Genomic DNA, 19247 nt, shown 5'->3' with positions numbered 1-19247 from the left:
CAGTGCCCCCCGCAGGGCCGGTGCCACCCCAGCAGGGCCAGTACCACCCCGCCAGCAGGGCCGGTACCTTCCGCAGGGTGCCCCGAGCCTGCGCGGGCCCACGCGAAGGCAGCCAACAGCACCCGCTGCTCCTGCTCCTATTTAAATCCCAATAGCATGACATTATTTGCATTTATGTAGCATTAAAACAACAAGCCCTGACAGCAGTGACCTAGGTGCAGCCAGGACACTTCCCTTCATCTTTAACTTGAAACACATTTTTGCAGTGATCAACTGCATCCATAGGTTACCGCTCTACGTCCCACACTACTAGCCAAAAATACTGCTTCCTAACTAGTGAGTCCTGCTGCTGAAGCCCTGTGCATTCGTGCTGAAAGTGAGGAACTGAGTGAGCATCATTAATAAGATTTACGAGGTCAATTAGTTCAGGCTTTGCTGATGTGCTGCCAGAGAAAAGGGGGAAAAGGCATGGGGAGGAGAGAGAAGAAAGTAGAAAGGAGGTACAGGAGTGACCAGGATCTATGGATCGAGGAGGTAACAGCTCGTAAGAAGGCAGTGGCAGCAATATACTCCAAAATGGGATGTCTGCTCTGTTTCTTGTAATAATAAAATAAACAAACAAAAGGTGCAAACTGAAACCTCAATTAGCCTACATTCAGTACCTTTTTACTTGTGGATCCAACAAAACAGTATAAAGATGCTCCTTAGCTCAACTTTGGCAAAAATGCTCTGCCACCAACCCAATAGAGTATTCCCAAATCAATAAAACAGCTAAAAGACATCTCTCTAGCTGCCAGGAACTCAACTATTTAAGGAAGAATTTGAAACAACAATAAACAGGTTATCAACTTGCTATACTTTAGTACTGCTTGGAAACAGAAGACTTCTAACCATAAAAATGTGACATTTCTTCTAGGCGTTTGCCTTTCTTGCTCATCTGCCCAAGAAAGACAAACCTCAGCTTAAGATTCTTCTTGAGCACAGTTTTTTTCCCACCCAGTCTTCCCATTTCAACTACTCATTTTTGGTCAAGTTTTTACATACCTTGTTCTGGCTGATAAAATGAATCAGCAGATGACCTCAGCTTTCCACAGCACAGTCTAATCTGTGGAGAAGACGGTGGCTGGTGTGAGATTGTCTGTTGTCAATTTTTTCTCCTGTGTAAAGGAACCTGCCAAAATAAAACCAGTCATTAAAAAAAAATGGATGTCACTTGCAGGATATGAGATTACTAAAAATGAATGCTCTACATTGCACCTTCTTTTCACCATTTCTGCCAGCCTAATTGAGTTTATATTGTTTATGTCCTCCTTAGTTTCTTGTACTGTTCTGGACTGGTTTTGGTGGTTTTTGTTTCTGTTTTGGTTTGTTTTTTTCTTGAACTCTGCAAATAGTTTGGTCACTATCAGTGCATTGCTTCAGGATAATACAGTTGTGGCTAGCATCAGAATTAGGCACAACACTGAAATCTGTCACACACTGGTTTTATTAGTAAAGGTGGTGTTGGAGCATGCTGTCATTTTTTACGTTAAATTCCGTTCTACTTTGACACTGCCTCCCTCGGGCATGTCAGTACCTAACTGTGTTTAACGTCTCACAGAAAACTTCTGAGATCAGGGAGGGAGAATAAACAAAGCTGTCAAAGAACCATTTCTCTGCCCATGCCAAATATGAGTTAGAAAAGCTCTAAATTTAGCACTGCCCTGAGGTGTTCAGTTGCCACTGCTTTCCAGGACATTTGCTGGAGACTCGTAGAGCACAACGTATTCTTGGTTCGTTCCTTCATTGGTGGTAAAAGAAGAAGCCACTCCAGCAAGCAGTTGTGTTGTCCATATGACTGATAGTGAAAATTAGCAGATTTGCCTATGATAACCCACGATGTCTGTGACCAAGCCAGAAATAGAATCCTGTACTCCTACTCCTGTGACTTAATCACAAGCCTGCCTTTCTGTACTAAGAACGATTCACAGTGCCAGCTGGCTTTGTCAGGTGTAAAGCAGACTTTAAAAGAAGGAAGCAACCCAGAAACTTCTTCAATCTCTGGGTCTAACAAAAAGCTCACGCTAGAATTAATGCCATTGATACACATTCTAAGCATAGCTCAGAAATGTTATAAACCAGAATTATATTAAGAAGGATTGTGTATTCTGGACCTTCTGTAGAAATTGTTGTATTTCCTAGCTGGACAACTTATGTTTTGGAAAACTAATTCTCCTTACAGCCAAAACATATCTGTTGGACTAATAACTTTTTTTTTTAATGGCTTCTAAGCAAAACCATCCACTTATATATGAAGTATTTCTGAGGTAACCTTATTGTAGATTAAACCCATCATCACACAGGCTGTTTAGAAAGTCGTGACTGGGAAGTTAAACATGTTAGAAAAACAAAACAAAATGCCACCAGGTACTTTCTAATTACCTTAAAGAAATTGAAATTCAAGTTTTCTGTGCAGCCAGCCAGTGGATGGCAGTATTCAACCCATCCTTCGGTTGCTTCTGACTAGAAAGTGGTCGTGTAGGTGAGCTGCTTCTCACTCGGTAACTGATCACATCAGTATTTAGGGAAAGGATATTTCAGCAGTCCACAAATTAGTTTCATGAGTCAAACCTGTAATGACAGCCATTTGCAACAAGCAACAGTTGTATCATTGTTATTTATGAAATAAACCTATGCAAGTTTCCTACTGTCCCTTGGAACAGGTCTTGGTGCTCTGTTTCAAAAATAAATACAAAATGGAGGTTTGGTTTTTCCTACTTACTTAAAGGTAGGGAGATATATAGTCTCAATAGGAAAAGTTATCCTAGCTTTTAAATTACTCGAGCAGCATGTAACATCCAGGCATAATTCACGGAATGACGTTACCAAGCCACAAGCAGAACCATAGCCAAGATTCTTACTTGCACATACTTGAATATGCTTTATGTCCAAGACTTCTTACAGCCATCTTCCTCCCCAGCCTATTCCTGAAGCTCCCAGAGAAAGCTTGTCTATGTGCACAGGTTGTCAGGCTTTAAATCAAACCCAGTTGAAATGTAGTAGAATGAGATCTAGAAAGAAATGAAATAATCTTATGATGTTGCAATGTCTGTGTGAGTGCCCCTGTGCCCTAAAGTTAATTCACTTCAAATCCACTTCCACTAAATGTGAATAACCCCAGAATAAGCAAATGAGCTGGATTTACACAGTCCTTTGCACCAGTTCTATCTAAACTGATTTTCAAAGACATCACATGACTTGTGCAGACTGGGTTTCAACTTTTCTGGTTGTCCAGTTCTAAGAAGAAGGTTTCTGTAAGAGCAGAGCAAATCTTGGGTCTGTACAATCTAGGTAGGTAACAGATGGAATAAAGCCTAGAAGACTGCAGGTTGCAGAGAAAAATGAAATTATTCTGCAAGAGGGAAATGTGGGATAATTATGCCACTCGAGATCTCTTTCTAATGTCTCAGACGTATCTTTTGCATAAAACAAGATAGCTAATACTGGGTCAAAACTGCATCTGCAAAACAACTCCATATTTTCTTGTTGCCTCTGTAAACATCAAACCCACTTCTGAAGCGATGTATTTGGTCTCCCATATTTTTTATAGCAATGATTTCCACAGTTTTATTATTTGCTGCGTAAAAGTGAATCAGTTCATTCACTGTGTAAAAGTGAATTATTTTATCCGTTTTGGATGTGGCACTTTTAATTAATATGACATGGCACTTCTCAACATGAGAACATTGCCAGAGTGATTTCCTTAACATTAGCTTTCCCTGTCTCCTTTGCCAGAGGAAATACAACTTACTGTTCATTCACAGAGTAACTCACCATGCTCCTCCAGCAATGCGTTTGATCGTAGTAGAGAGGATATTCTGCAGTTGCAAACGATCAGTTTCCAGTTGTTTGCTCCCTGAAACACAGAATATAAATTAGATTTTATTTACATTTAAATTTCCTTAATTATAGGTAACAAACTGGTTGGTTTTTTCTCCAACCAGGAGGCACAGTATAAGTTTTTTACTTACTTGTGTCAGGTAGTACCTCTGGTAGCAGAGATGTTAAGATGCGACAATGTTGGGTTGGAATGCATTGTGCTTAAGAAGGAAGACAGCATTCTTATGCCAGTCACAAGCCCAAGGAAATGAAACCAAAAGCCTCAAACCCACTGTGCTGGCAGCAAGAAAATTATAGATGATTGTGGCGGAGTTTAACAGAGCTCAATATAAAAGAAAATCTAAACTATATTCATTGTTTGGAATTTCATTATTACAAAATAATTGCCAATAAAATTACAAAATGGAAATGTACTTTTTGTATAACCTCTCTCATAACAGGAAAAGCAAACCAGTAACAGCCATTGTCTCCTGAATCAGTAGGTGTATATCTTCTTAACTCCTATTTCTGTATCCCATACTCAGATCTTGAAATAACTTTGTATGACTACATTAAACTTCTTATCTACAAGTTAAAACATGGAAGTTTTTCAGCTTATTGCATCTTTGGAAAAGCATCAGGTACAGAGTAGGTGAATATAATGACCCTGCAGCTGCAAACTGATCACAAATTCCAGTTTGCCAGTTTGGATTTGGAAAAATACACATGGAAAGGAAAAAACCACAACTTAGAGACAGTATCTTTGAAATGTAACTTTTTGTACCATTAACAGTTTTATCTTTTAAGATAAACACAAACAAATGTCAGTTTATGATAAGACTCCTAGAAAACCTTCCTGGTGCAAGGGGAATCAACAACTGCGGAGAAGGCAACTAGACCCCAAAAATGTTTGTAGGTAAAGGCAGTATCTTTACCGTTTCAACTTGTACAGTGAGAATGCTTTTTGGCACACAAGGTTGTAACAGAAATAAATGCCCTCCCACACTAAATAAATACACACGTAACAATTCTTTGCAGCTTGTAATTGCATAAATAGCAATTAGACCACCTGAGAAGTGCTTGGTACACACCTCTGTCTGCAGCCTCCTGTGCATCCTATGACCATTGCCCATTGTGGTTACAACTGTACCTAGCACAAGGGAAGAAATCAGGTGTCTGTTTTCAAGAACGGGCGCAAGGAATATAAAATGTACCATGTTTTACAGTTGCGTTTGGAAGATCACAAGAGACAAAAACGCACTGAAAACTGAGGGAGCATTTAAGTAAATGACTGCCTTGAACTCAGCTCCCTTGGGGACATTAAAATAAGAACAACCAGGTGCTGGGAAGCACGGAGGGTACCTTCAGCAGTGTGCTGGCGAGGTGCTGGCACGCCCGGAGCCGCACTGACCGCCATATAGTAGGAAGAGACACAGGCACCGCGTTTGCACTGATTAAACACGTACAGGCCAGTCCTGCAGCATGGAAGAGCAGATAATAACCCTCACACACCTATTGCCCAGATGAAGCAGTGGTAGGTGAGTTACCTGTGTGACAGGACAAAGAAAACCACGGTATTGCAGCACACCCCTGTAACTAGGCCTTCATGCTGCCTGAGTGAGGCAATGGCTGAGGAGGGGGCTCTTTGGGGTGTTTTTTAGTGCAACACCCACACACACGACGACCACAGGCTGAAGGTGCCCGGCGGCAGGCAGGGAGCAGCAGCCAGGGGAAGCATGGAGCCCCGTTGTGTGAATCGTGCCTCACAAACGCGTGAAGCGCCCGAGCACCTCACGGCCGCGCCGCCCTCACCCCGGGCCCTGGCCGCCCCAAAATGGCCCCCGCGCCTGCAGCGCCCCCCCGCCCCGGGGCCGCGCCGAGCAGCCGGCCCCGCCCGCCGCCCCCAGCCCCGCTCCGGCAGGCGGGAGGAGCGGCCGGTACCGGGCCGCGCCCCCGAGGCGGGTCCCCCCCGCCGCTGCCCGGCGTCCGCCGCGCTCCGCCCCGGGGTGGCGGCGGGAAGGGCGCCCGGCGGCGGGCGGCAGCCGGAGGGGTAAGGGGAGCCGGCCCGCTGCGGCCTGTGGGAGCGGGGCGCTGCCGGCGGAGGGCGTCCGCCGCTGCGGGAGGCGCTGCCGGGGCGGGGCGGGCGGCTGGGCTCGGTGCCCCGCTCCTTCGGGGGACGCGGCTGCCGGAGGGCGCTGGGGGCTCCGGCGGGGCCCGTGAGGGGAAGGGGCCGCGGCCGGCGGGCTGCCGCTCTGCGCCGTGCCGGCCGTGCCGGGCCTGGCCCGCGTCCTCCGGGGCACCGGGCCGCGGAGCGGTACCCGGCAGCTCAGGTGGGGCTGCCCGGAGCCCGCGGCCCTGCCGGGCCGGGCTGGCGGGTGCCGGGCTGGGCTCCGGGCCGGCCGGCCCTCCCCTCCGGTTGCCGGGGCGGCGGCAGGCTCGGCCGGGGGAGCGGCAGCCCCTCGCCTCGCCCCCGGCCCGGGCGCTGGGCCCGGGGGGGGTCCGGCCCCGGCCGCGCTCAGGGGCTCACCGGCCGCCCCTCACCCTCACCGGGGCGAGCGGGTCTGGCCCTGCTGCTGCCTCCGTCCCCCGGTTCCCGCCCAGGCCGCCTCCCGGGCGCTGGCCGAGGGGTGCGCGGCCGCCCGGCGGCGCTGGGCCCTGGCCACGGGGCTTCTTGGGGCGCAGGGGCCGCTGCCATGGTGCCGGCTTGCGGCTTCATCCCCCCCGGGAAGGCGCTCCATGAAGGAGGGACGCCAGGCGCGGTGGCTTCACAACGCCCCTTCCATTGCGATGCTTTGAGCGGCAGCCCTGCCGATCACCTCTCCTTTTTGCTTAATTTTGCGCAGAGTAAGCAGAACACGCAAGTCCAATCTGTTGAAAATCTGTTTAAACCCGTGTTTTTGACTTCTCCGAGTGGCTCTTTCTGGTACATGCTTTCCCCTGTGTGATATACTCTTGTCTGCTACTGTGGACCCATAGTATGTAGCGGTATGGATCAATAATGTCGAACGCTGGGCACCTTGCCGTAGGTGCTCTTGTGTGCCCACCTCTGCGGAATGATGGTGTCGAGCTCTGCGGGCAGAACTGCTTGAGGGCAGGTCAACAGACTCTGAAAAGTCACCTGGTGAAATATGATTTTTTTTTAAATTTTTTTTTGCCTCCAAGCTAGATCTGTTTCCTGACCTGGTTGATGGTACGGTCTCAGAAACAGTTGTGGTGCCCCAGGGCTTGACATGAGTGACCAGCTGGGACACTGGGGCTGGTAAGAGCTGCCTGAGCTAGCGGTACTGTAAGCAAATGTGAGGGGCGCCTTGGCATTGAATTATTCTCACTAATTGCATTCTGCTCATATGGGCTATATGGGTGTTTCAGGTTAGATATTGCCAGGTTATTAATGTTCTCCTAAAGTCTTCATTTTGTTTTAAGTCTGAGCCTGGGTGACATATTTCAGGGTGTTCTAAGATAGTCACTGTAAAAAGGATTGTGCAGATATTCAGGCAAGTAATTTCAGAGTTTTACTGATTTATCCTCATGTTTGTCTTTTTTAAAGCTCTGAAAGGGTTATTGTAGTACATTAGTAACGGCTTGGGTTTCCATTGCAGTGTTGTGGGGAGTATAAGTGGCGATAGAAAGCATGCTTAAAGGAGTCAATTAGCTGTGCATGGCACTGACCAAATTAATACTGTGTGTGGGTTTGGGATTCATGTTCTACATTGGAGCTTGTTAGAACAGTGCAACAAAAAATACCTGCAGGCTGGAGAAAGTGTCTCATAATGAGGGACTGAGAAAGCTCTCGGAGCTCAGTCTGTGTATCTTATATAAGAAAGCTGACAGAGAGGCACCTGGATTATCACTTGGAAGAGGAGGGGGAAAAAAACAGCTCAACCCGCCAAAAAACCACATAGATGCTAAAAGGATGTGAATCTAGTAGAGGAGGGCTTATGAAAAATCGGTATCTAGAAGTGGCTTCCATTTCAAACAGTGAATGAGTAAGGAACGGGGCAGACTGCCTGTGGGAAGTGGCAGGTTTTCGTATCATTGTGTTTTCAAACCAGGGCCAGATGCCTTCCTGGAAGAGATGCTTCAGCCCAATGCAGTTAGCACAGGCTGGAGTAAGTGATTTGATGGCCTGTTGTCCTGATCAGCTTGAATCTGTTCTAAAATACTGTATTATTTTAGGCCCTTGAGACATAGGAAGTTACTGGCTTTTACAGGAATTCCTCAGTAGAGCTGAGAATTTGTCACAGATCTGTAGAGTTCCAGGTCAGTATCTTGATTCCTTTTTATACATTTAAGTAACATCTTTTTTAATTATTATTTTTATTATTTTGAGTATATATCAGTGTTACCAGAACACATGATCACAGAAGACAGGCATGCAGGTAGCACAGGACAGTTCAGCCTGCAGTTCATAGTAAACCCTAGTGCAAGGGCAAATGTGTTTCTGATGTTATAACCATGTCAGACTGGCTCAAAGGAAATAATAACTTGGTAAAGGGGTTGAGTGTCAGATTCCTTGTGATTTGTCAGTTGGAACGCTTAAAACCTAAAGTTAACAGCTTATTAATATGTCAGGGTTGATTCCAAAAACCCATGCTGTTGAGTAGTAAGCTGGTGGATCAGACAGTAAATAATTCTGTGCTTCATACACAGTTGCATGATGAGAAATACATTTCTGATGCTTGAAGAGCTGGCTATGAAGAATACAGGGAGGAGCAAGGGTAATAATGGTCTGCACTGGCAAATTGCCATAGCTTACTCAGCCCTATGAAAAGAATTTTGGGCTTACTTCTAGGTGATTTATTGCAGGAATATGGTTGCAGCCATGATGGTGTAAGGATACAAGTGAAGAAAGATTTGCGAGGGCAGGGTAATATCAGTTGGTTTAAAAGAAGGTGCACTTGCAAAACAGAAGAAGCTTTTGTGTACACCAGCCGTTCTTCAGGCTTGACTTTCATGTCTCCACAGCTTTCAGCACCAGTGTCCTCGATGTTTTAATCTGCTGCAGCTCAAATCTTAGTGTGATGGAAAAAGTGTAGTTGATATTAACATTACAGATAGCTTTAGGAAGCTCTTTATCTTAATGCACGGTGGGCAGAAAGGATTCTAGAGACTACTCACTTTTTGAGTTTTGTAGTGTATCTGCTTTGCTTGTATGACATGCTGAAGGTGTGTCTAAATATATATGTAAGTGACCGTATTCAAAGATTAATCCTGAGATACTCGGCTTTGCCTGATGAAGTTGTGGTTAATTCTGAGTGCATTTGGCAGCAGTTCCTTAACACAAGCAATTCAGTGCTGCAGTCTGCTGTAGCTGATGCTTCCAGAGATTCCAGGTTTTGTTGTTGTTTTTTAAATTACATTAGTTTTTCTTCAGTACATATGTGGGTTTTTTCTTCATTGTTCTGAGTGAAGTGTATTTACCCTCTTTTACCAAACAACTTCTTGTACTGCACTTATCTTCCCCTGTAGATTCCTGTATTGAAGGCAAACAGGTATTTTTCAAGTGATGGCAGTATCGTTTTTAACCTGTGACAACCATCCTATGGACTTTTTTTCACGTTGCTTCAGTGGAAGCTTTTATGTGGCACTCCTGCAGTTTTCTGTGTATATATATGTTATTTTTTTCCTATAGTCTGTATGTATGTTAAAATGGTGGCTAAAAAGAGAGAAAAATATAGCTTATGGACAGCATTTAAATATGCTAACCTTTATTTGTAACTAGCTGCTGAGATTTTGTGGAAGAAGCTGGCATAGATGGTGGTTTGCCAACTTAGGCTCTTTTTTTCCTTGAACCTAATCCTTTAGTTTCATTGCTAATCAGTGGAAGCCTCTCTGCAAACTTTTTGGAGAGTTAAGCATGTGACAGGGAAAAACCCCTTATGCTTATCCTATTTGTGCTGGGTACAGAGATACTGATACATGAAGCTCATGTATCTGAACTTAAGTCCTTTAATTGAAAAATGACATTTTACTGCTTTGATTTCCTGAAAAATTGGTTGGGTAAGCTAAAAGTTGTAAATATTTTCAGTGTGGTTGGCACTCAAACTGGGAGATGATCTCAGGAGCTGGCAAGACTCTTTGAAAGATACTCGGTTTCTTATTGTTAAGCATGAAGTAGGTGTGGCAGCTGCCCTATTTAGGTGGTTCTTGGTGAGTAAGGGGTACCCTTTCTCTTCTGTGCATCTTTTTGTTGTAAGTATGCTGAGAGATGAATCCATTTAAGTGCTATGCTTAGTGTGACATTACAAAAGAAAACTTGAAGTCTGTAAGCTTGATTTCCACAGCCTAACAGCTTACCTCTGTAGGTACTTAGTATAGCGTACCCTGTTTCGGTGTTTTTTCCCAGCAGGTAATTTCTAAACTGTGACCCTAAAATATACCTCTATGTTGGAAATAACACTTCACATTACTTATTTTTTCAGTGTAGATAGACGTTGATGCAATTTCCTTGAGTGTTTTTTTTGACTGTGCTCACATCTAGTCATTTGAAGCTGATGAAATGCAGCACACATCAACAGAATTCACCAATTTTTAAGCAAGCAAGTATTTGATCCAAAAGATGTTGCTCTAAGAGTCAGTGAACTCTAGTTTTGGCAGAATTGCACAAATCCTGCAGTAGGAATGCTCTGCTGAACACGCTGAACTTTGAGTCCCCAGAAGGTTATGCCAGGAACAGATTTGGCCAAAGGTATGATGTCAGATTGGGGGCCCCTGATGCCACAGCAGGAAGAGACACTTGGGAGTGGGACATTTGAGCTTGATTGACACCCCAGCATGAACACCAGAAGAGATGTTCTAGTATGCTAGGGTAGAGTGAGTCTCGTGGGTATAGTAATATTTTGTTAGTCACCTAGGGTCTCTCATTTGCTCAGCAGGTTGTCTGTGTTTGTATAAATACACGGCAAACTGGACTGCTAAGTCTGACTCTGCTTCTTCTGTGACAGGTGACTTTTGATACAACCAGACACTTCAGTGAAGGAGCCATAAGAAAGAGAAGCCTGGAAAGACTAAAGCTGCAAGAACAGGAGCACGTTCGGAAAAGGGGGAAAGGAGAGGGGGTTGAAAGGTGAGAGTGTATTTTTAGAGAATGTCCCATTTTCTTGAGATTTGTTACACTTCCTCATATCAAGTAAAATCCAGAGAGAGTGGCTACTCTAAAAATCCAGGCTTTGAGGAAACAGGAGTCAGGGAACTTGAAGCAATACTATGCAGTTTTTATGTGTTACTGTTGGAAAGAAAAGCATCATGATAATTCTATGTGTAAAACATCAGATGGAGGGGTCTGGGTTATGAGAATTGTTGAACTAGAGACATCCTGAGGTCTCTTTCAGATTGGAGTGCTCTATGATCTGGTGTGAGATCGGAGAGCCGTTGGTCTCAAATTGCTCTGAGGCTTGATTGCTTAAGGTTCTGCATGTGGGCTTTTTGTATTGCTCTGTGCTGCAACATCACAAATTAATGTCTCTATGCCCTGGAGTAAAATTAATGTGACGTACGTTTCTGGGTGCCTCCCACTTGACTGGAAGGTCCAAAGCTAGAGGTGAACACTTCTGTCTTTCTTGCTGCCCCTTTTTACATGTTATTTTTTCATTGTTGTTATCTTTTGGTCAATGTTTTTAAATCTTTGTATTTGAGTAATAGTAGTATATTGAAGTTTTAATTCTGTAGAAAATGTGTTTGGATGGCATCCTAAATTGTCACACCTTCCTGTCTTAAAAAACCCAAATGCTTGGAATGTGGAGCATAGTGACTGTAATGCTAGGTCTCTGAAAATATTGCTATGCTTCTATTGTTAATACCTTCCAATTCAAACACTTTAAAAATATTTTTTTAAATACTTATTTGGGTGAACACTTTGTTCCTTGAATTTTCTGGAGTTTTCTGTGACACGTCATGTTGATTGTTTAGTGGATCTCCTTTCTGCAGAACAGGGTTTCCAGAAAGTAGTGATGGCTTGTTGTGGCTTAACTCCAGCTGGCAACTAAGCCCCACATAACTGCTCACTCGCTCCCCCCATGTCAGAATGGGGAAGAGAATCAGAAGAGTAAAAGTAGAGAAAACCAATGGATTGAGATAAAGACAGTTTAATAGGTAAAGCAAAAGCCACGCACACAAGTAAAGCAAAACAAGGAATTAATTTACCACTTCCCATCAGCAATCAGGTGTTCAGTCATCCCCAGGAAGGCAGGGCTTCATCACATGTGACGTCTACTTGAGAAGGCAAACACCATTACTCTGAATATCCCCCCCTTCCTTCTCCCCCAGCTTTTATATGCTGAGCGTGACATCATATGGTATGGGATATCCCTTGGGCTGGCTGGGGTCAGCTGTCCTAGCTGTGCCCCCTCCCAGCTCCTTGTGCACCCCCAGCCCACTCGCTGGCAGGGTGGGGTGAGGAGCAGAAAAGGCCTTGGCTCTGTGCCAGCCCTGCTCAGCAATAGCAAAAACATCCCTGCGTTAGTTTTGTAATATCTCTTAAATGGGACCCTCATTCTAATCTGTACGGGAGATGTATTACCTTAAGATTTAGATCCAAATCATTAGTCTCTAGTTGTGTCCTTGGAGACAAAAGATGATGCGGCTCTGTCGTCTTGGCAGTGCTTGTAAAGACACCCTAGAATACAAACCATTTGAAGACACAAAGAACTTTCTAAACATGTCATCAGTTGGATGCATGTCATCTATGTGCCGTGTTTTTTTAAACATATTACTCGAACAAACGAGATTCTTTGTTAGCCACATGCGGATTCTTGGCAACTGGTTGCTGCTTATTAGCACTTCAAAGACTTGTATCCAATTCCCCTGGACTCAAAATGTAAAGCAAGTGTCGTCTAAATTGTCCCATATTGATAATTACCTAGAAAAAGACGTGGTGATGAAATGAAGTTCAAGAGAGAAAAAAGAAAGCTAAGCTCGAGAGGAGAGAAGAGAGGCAGATAGATGGAGATGAGAAACATCCCCCAAAGCAGCAGAAGGTACCAGCTGAAGAACAGCAGTGTCCAGAGAATATGCCTGAATGGGAAGAAAGGAAATCCCTGCTAGCTCAGAGAAGAGTGGAGTCTGTCAGACTGCTTACAGTGCTGTTAAACCATGTGAAAGTAAGACTATTTTAAAACATATTTTAAATTTTGAAGGATTTTTATTAGACCTTGAATAATTCACTAGACATTTGATGTCTTGATGCTGTTCAGAGGAATGCCTTGGTACTGACCAAACACTGAGAAGGCCTCAGGTCTAAGTCTTGTGACAATCTGCTCTGTCTTACGCTGAGAGCAAAGGTAGCACATTTCCACCTGGAAACTTTGCCTTTGATGCTTGTTTGAGGCCTTGTCGTTACTGAATAAAAATAGGGCTGGAAGGGCTGTATCAGCTCTATTAGACTTGATCCAGCATTGCAAACAAGGAGTTTCAGGGCGGGGACGTAAATGATGCTATCTCTGCTTGTTTTGGTTTCAGGTCTACAAGTGGCAGAATTAAATTGACATGATTTATGGCAGCTGCATTTCTAATAGCCTCTCTTTTGTGGCCAGCATGAAGCTATCAGTTTTATTTCAGTTTGATTTGGCTAATGTCTTGAGAAAGTCAGCAGAGGATTGATAAACAATTGAGTGTTTTGCACACAGGCTAATGTTTGGAGGTTGTTTTAGTGCTTTGGGCTAAAAAAATAATGTTTTAAGTGAAAACAGGGGTTTTAATTTCTCAGGGGTACTGACATGACTTTGTCTTTACTATTTGCTAATTAACATTTGCTTACAGCTCTTATAAGTGTATGTTTTCCCCAGTCCTTAATGTTAAAAGATTTCTAAAGGACTATAATTTACTTAGAGTTGAAATCAGAGGCATTCTGCGTGATTTTAGGGCCCTATAAAATCTGACATTACCCTTTTAATCATGAAGGTGATGTGTTAAATAAACTTCAACTTTCTTGGTTTCACCACTTGGAAAGCTTTAGATTGGTTGTATTTGGAGCCATTTACAACAATGTATAACAAAGCAATTTATTCTAAATAAACTATTTGATCTACAAAAGTGTATTAATGTAACTGTTGCCGGCAATACTAGTTGTTGTGATGCTGTGATCAAACAAAGAATGTTTTCTTACACAGTTGCAGTGAGAAAGGTGAACTGGTTGAAAGGTTCCTTTAATTGAGAATGTGGCTTTCTGAGATGATGAAATATCTGTAGTTCTAACTTAGGAATTGTGAGATTGTACTATTGAGCTCTGAACTCAGCCAAACTTACCCATCACCTGTGTAATTCTTCTGACTGTGGGACTGCTTGCTCATGAGTTTGCAGTTTAGCACTCTTTATAGTGCTTGAAAAATGTACATAATAATTTTCCTGATTTTTTTTATTTGAAGGATTTTGTGCAGTTGGCAAGTCAAAAAGTGGATCCTTCATTGGGCGTAAGGAAGGACAATTCCTTTCCTGAAACAGCATTAAAAGGCACACATCAGGAACTGATTAACCCCCATTATCTTACATACAAAGAATTGAAACGTAAGGAAGAGTTTAAGTGCCCATTAACCAGAAAAAGTAGCAGCTTATGTAGTGAGGAAGGAGATGCGAGTAACTACCATGCATCTACTTGTCATATAGTCAGGACGATTTTAAGTGATCCCTCTACAGCCCCGAGTTCTGACGGACTGCCTGGCAGAGATGCACACAACTCCTTTGGCTGTGGATCTTTACTGATTACGGTTACACAAGACTGCAGGGTCATCGAATCCCTCGATGGAAGGGACTTCCCAGCACTGAATGTAGTTCACACGCAGACAGTGTCTGATGAAGATGGTTGCAAAAAGCCAAAGGTTTATGAGACTGATGAATTCATCCATTATTTACTAAACTACTATCAGACACCACGCTACGCACGTGTTTGCTTAGAGCCAAAAAGCACGGTGAACAAGTCCTGGTGGAAGAGAGTGGTGTCTGATGATGATAGTGGCTTTGACATCTGCTTAAGTAACAAACATGGTGAACGCTTCAGAGGAGCGAGCCCTCTGCAAAACCTCAACAGGAGAAACTGTAGTAGCGATGGTAATTATAGACTGGTGATCACTATTGGGGAACTGGGGTCCACAGACACGGTGTTAGAAAACAAAGCCTATGGGGGTAGGCTTGCAAAAAGTTTGGAAGTGCAGAGGAATGACTCTCTCACTGCTGATAACTTACCACGTGCTGGACTGAATCATTCTTTGGATTGCACTGCTGTTACTCATGATAAGGAATTCAAACAAGAAGGTAGTGATGAAGGTACTGTACCATACAAAACATGCAGATCTGCTTGCAGGCTAAAGGATTTGTTGGAAGAGATGAGTGATTCAGAGTACTTTAGAGGGGCACGTAGCAGTTCGATGAAGAGAACAGAAAGAAGGTGTGAAGAAATTTACAGCAATTGTGGCAAAGGGTGCTTGCCTGCAAGAGCAGGGGAGAGAAAATTACTGGTTTACCTTAAAAATGTAACTCTGGAAGGTCAAGAGAAGGAAAACAGCAAATGTAGCTTCTGTTGTAATGCTGTCCATGAGGACTTGGCAAGGGAGTGTGAACATAAGTTTAAAAAGTCGTGCAAGAGGTCTAGTAGTAAATTAAGACATGAAGGACAGAAAAGTGAGAGACAATCTGGGGAAGAGGAGAGAAGTGCGCACAAAATGAAGAAAAAGCCAAAAAAGTTTTCTTCTAATCTTTTATCTGATGAATGTGGCTTTTCAGAGATGGACAGTTGCATGCAGCTGGAGTCGCTCAGAAAGATACAAAGAAAATACAAGAAAATGTTCCACAAAAAAGTGAAATTCAAGACCCTTCACCGCACCATGGCAGCACCAGGTGTTACCCCTCATGATGGCTCACAACTTCAGGGGACCATCCAGAGCACAGGTGAGAAAGAGGGACACCAGAACTAAGTTGACTGAATTTGACAGGTCTCTGGCAGGTAAGGTTAGTTGCCAGTTCTTACAGTGATGAATGGTAACTGTTTTAAAAAAGTTTTAAAGAATATAAACATGGTGTAAAAAAAGGAGTGCGAGTTCTCTGCAGTTAAAGGTTTGTTCAGTTTAGCTCAGAAACGCTATGCGCAGCGGCGGTTCAAGAGCAGGATTTGTCTGCTTAATTGGATAGCAAAGTATATGGGCATTAGCAGGTAGGTGGTTATACTGTTAATAACATGCATGCTAACAACTCAACATGCTTGAGACAACTAAAACATTGCTAGGTAACTCAGTATGTGGTACATCTGGGTGGGAAGTTAGTAAATTTATATACAGGTAGTGATCTGATCTCCATACAGGATTGCTGTGTTTCTGGCTATTGTTACTCACAGCCCTTTCACAATTTACTATGCTTTCAGTTCATTGGTGATACCTTACAGCTGCCTCCCCATACCCTTTCTTTCCCTGCCCCATGATAAACTCATTTAAAGTAACTTTTTCGTATATTTACCTACAGGAGATGATAAGAAGTTAATGTTCAGAAGAGATGTGGATGCAGATGTCAGAGGATGCTCTCTATTTCCTCTTGAGATAATTCAGACAAATCCCTGCTCAGATACTTTCTGTGGAGCAGAGCCCAGAAGAGGATGTTGAACAGTTGCTATATAATAGCTCTTAAGTTTTGATACAGAAGTGGGAGAAGGAAGTCCTTTGACCATTATAAGGTATATGAAATACTGGGGTCTTTTTGCTTAGGTAATTCCTTTGGTTTGAATATCTAACTGGTGTAGTGAGACGCAACACCAGTGTCTGTGTTTGCCTTTTGGATAACAGAGGACCAAAACTTTCCTGAGGACCAGACAGGCTTTCATGGACCAGTTGCTAAGAACTTGAAAGGGTACAGATTAAGATCTTGGAGTGTTATATACCCTGATTAAATGTAGGGGCCCATGTAAATATCAAAGTTAGTCTTCAGCAGTAATGAATCATTGGGAAAAAACATAGCTATGTAAGTCCTAGAGCAAGCGTATCAAGTGCCTCCTCAATCAGGTTGTTAAAATGGTGGGACTGGAAGGTGTAGGGGACATTTATACTCGATTGTGGGAAGTAATAGATTTCCAAATATGAAGAAAAAAATCAAACTTCTGTAAAACTCACACTGGGAAAATGCTTGTTTTCTATTCACAGTTCTAGAAGTGTTTCTGAAGCCTTGCTGGTCTTTGGAAGGAAGGGTTTCACTGAACTTTTGCTAGATGTGGTGCTTCCAGGAATCTGAATGATTGTCTAAGCAAAGCTCTGAATGTTAGGTGGGGAAAGGGCCACACTTGTCAGCATGCTGACAGTCCCCGTATCTGTATGCAGGTTGAAAATTTTCTCTCAATATTTTGAAGGCACGTGTAGTGAGATAGCTAGTGTGTTTGCTTACAAATAATTTCCAGAGAAATTGTGAAATTTTGTCAGACTTGTGCTGCATGTAGGTAAAAATGTAAAAACACAGTCTAGGAGCTTGAGTTATATTAATATTTATTCAGCTGGCTATATTTAGAAAACAGCCACAATTGCTTTTGGACAAAGTCCCTTAGCAAGATGTAGAGGACAGTAAGTTCAATACTGATTATTTCAGCTATCATTTTAATATGCTTTATTCATTACATGTTAATATAGGAAGATAATGTAATAATGTTGCCTTCATTACATAGAATCTTACCCATGTTTGTAACTTCTGCTCTAATAAATAGTAATTAAAAAAAATATTGTAATTGTTCATGGTAGATAGGTTTTTCCCCAGTGTTCAATACTGGTGACTCCTACAGGCTTCTCAGCCAAGTTTTATCAGTATTCTCTATTCACACGTTCAGATGTTGAGTGCCTTTTCAGGTCGTGAATGACAAATGGTTGCTACTCAAAGTACTGTTAATCTATTACTTTTATCTAAAAAGATCTTATTTTCTTGACAGAAATATTTTCTGACTATTTTGGAGAACATTTATGCCCCTCTGAAGTCTCCTTTTTAGTATTTTATACAGTTATAATGAAGATCAACTGTTGTATTTGTTGACTGTGTGAAACGTTTCAGTTGCACTGATGTGACATACCAAGGGTGTTTTCTCTCTACGCAATATTTGCGGATTAAAGATGACAAGACTTCCCCCTCTGTCGATCCATACGGTTCTGTGTCCGTGAGTACCCATTTCCCATGAGACAGGCCTTTTGATTACAGGTGAGGAAGCATTTCTTTTTGCTAATCTGGGGGAGCAGGAACTAAAGATTTCCTTCGGTGTAAATTTCCAGTGTTTTATCAACATGTTGTCACAATATTCAATAACAAATAAATATACCAGTTCTGTAATCACTTCTTGCGTTCACCTATATTGATTGAAATTGATGAAGCAAATCCTCTCTCTCGAAGTCCTCATTCTGTGTAAAACATTGCTAGTAAATAAAATGTGTGCACCTTAAAATGTGAGACACCATTGTAAGCTTCATACTGAAACAACATTTATGTTTACAGGTGGCATTATGTAGAACCTGTTCTTAGGTGTTTTAATATTAATTCCCCATGATAGCCCCAGGCTATCATACGCTGGACTATTCAGTATAATTTTGCTTGTTATCCTGAAGGCTTATCTTTAAAGATGCGTATAAATTTTGCTTTAAGACTTCTAAGACGCATAGCTTTGTAGATTAAATGTCAATAGTTACAGGAATAAATGTCACATCTCGGGTATGAAAGTTACGGAATGTTTTGACAATTGTAACACTTCACAGGTGAAAAGATGCATTAAAAGCGGCATTTATATAGTTCAGCAACAGAGGTGTATAACTTTGCTGGCATAATTTCACACCTTTCAGTTTGAGCCTGGCGTGTGCTGTTGTTCAGCCGGCATTTCAAGCTGTGGGATTTAATTTTTTTTTTTGGAAACACTGTTTACTGTGACAAGTATGAAGTAGGGTGCTGAGACTGCAGATCAGATCTTGCAATCAAATCTGACTTTTCCTACAGAACTAGTGAAAATGACTCCTAATAGAGCTAGTGAGCACATAAGTCTTCTCCGGGGAGCTGTCTGAACTAAGCTTTGTTACTGGAAATACACAGCCTGTTGTACCTCGTGCTGAATGCTGGTCAAAACCCTACGGGCTGTTTTAAAGCAGAAATACACAATGCCCATTGTTACATCAGTCAGTCTGCCTGAAATACAAGAACACAGCAATTATGATATAAAGCCCTCTCTTAATCCAGAGATTCCAGGCAATGCATAGAAACACCTCACCTTTTGTAAACCCCTTACATAACTCCAGACATAAGCATTCATTACTGAACTTTTATAAAAGTGGAACAGCATGAAATAAGAGCTAATAAAGATGATTAAGAGCAGGGAGAGTCCAGACAAAAGAATACCTGAATTTTACAAAGCAGTTGACAGTGACAGAAGTGGTTGGAAAGGAGATGCTGCTCAATTT

At 42.7% G+C, this 19247-nt stretch overlaps 1 protein-coding gene and 1 long non-coding RNA gene across 2 annotated transcripts; both read left to right on the top strand.

Annotated features, from left to right (window-relative positions):
- Positions 1-1052: 1052 nt before the first annotated feature.
- LOC308053905 (A-kinase anchor protein 17B-like) lies at positions 1053-18135 on the top strand. Its single transcript, XM_080365822.1, is given in 6 exon segments — positions 1053-5908; positions 10803-10924; positions 12720-12738; positions 12741-12956; positions 14220-15735; positions 16303-18135. Coding segments are annotated over 6 exon segments (2226 nt in total). The 5' UTR covers positions 1053-5692; the 3' UTR covers positions 16440-18135.
- On the top strand, positions 5927-10794 carry LOC308053908. The gene is made up of 3 exons (XR_013923851.1): positions 5927-7117; positions 8035-8118; positions 10281-10794. It is a non-coding gene; the product is annotated as an uncharacterized lncRNA (long non-coding RNA).
- Positions 18136-19247: the final 1112 nt, after the last annotated feature.

This window comes from Falco punctatus (genome assembly GCF_963210335.1).
Source record: "Falco punctatus genome assembly, chromosome: 15".
Lineage (NCBI taxonomy): Eukaryota > Metazoa > Chordata > Aves > Falconiformes > Falconidae > Falco > Falco punctatus.
This window is presented reverse-complemented; position numbering and strand designations above follow the sequence as displayed.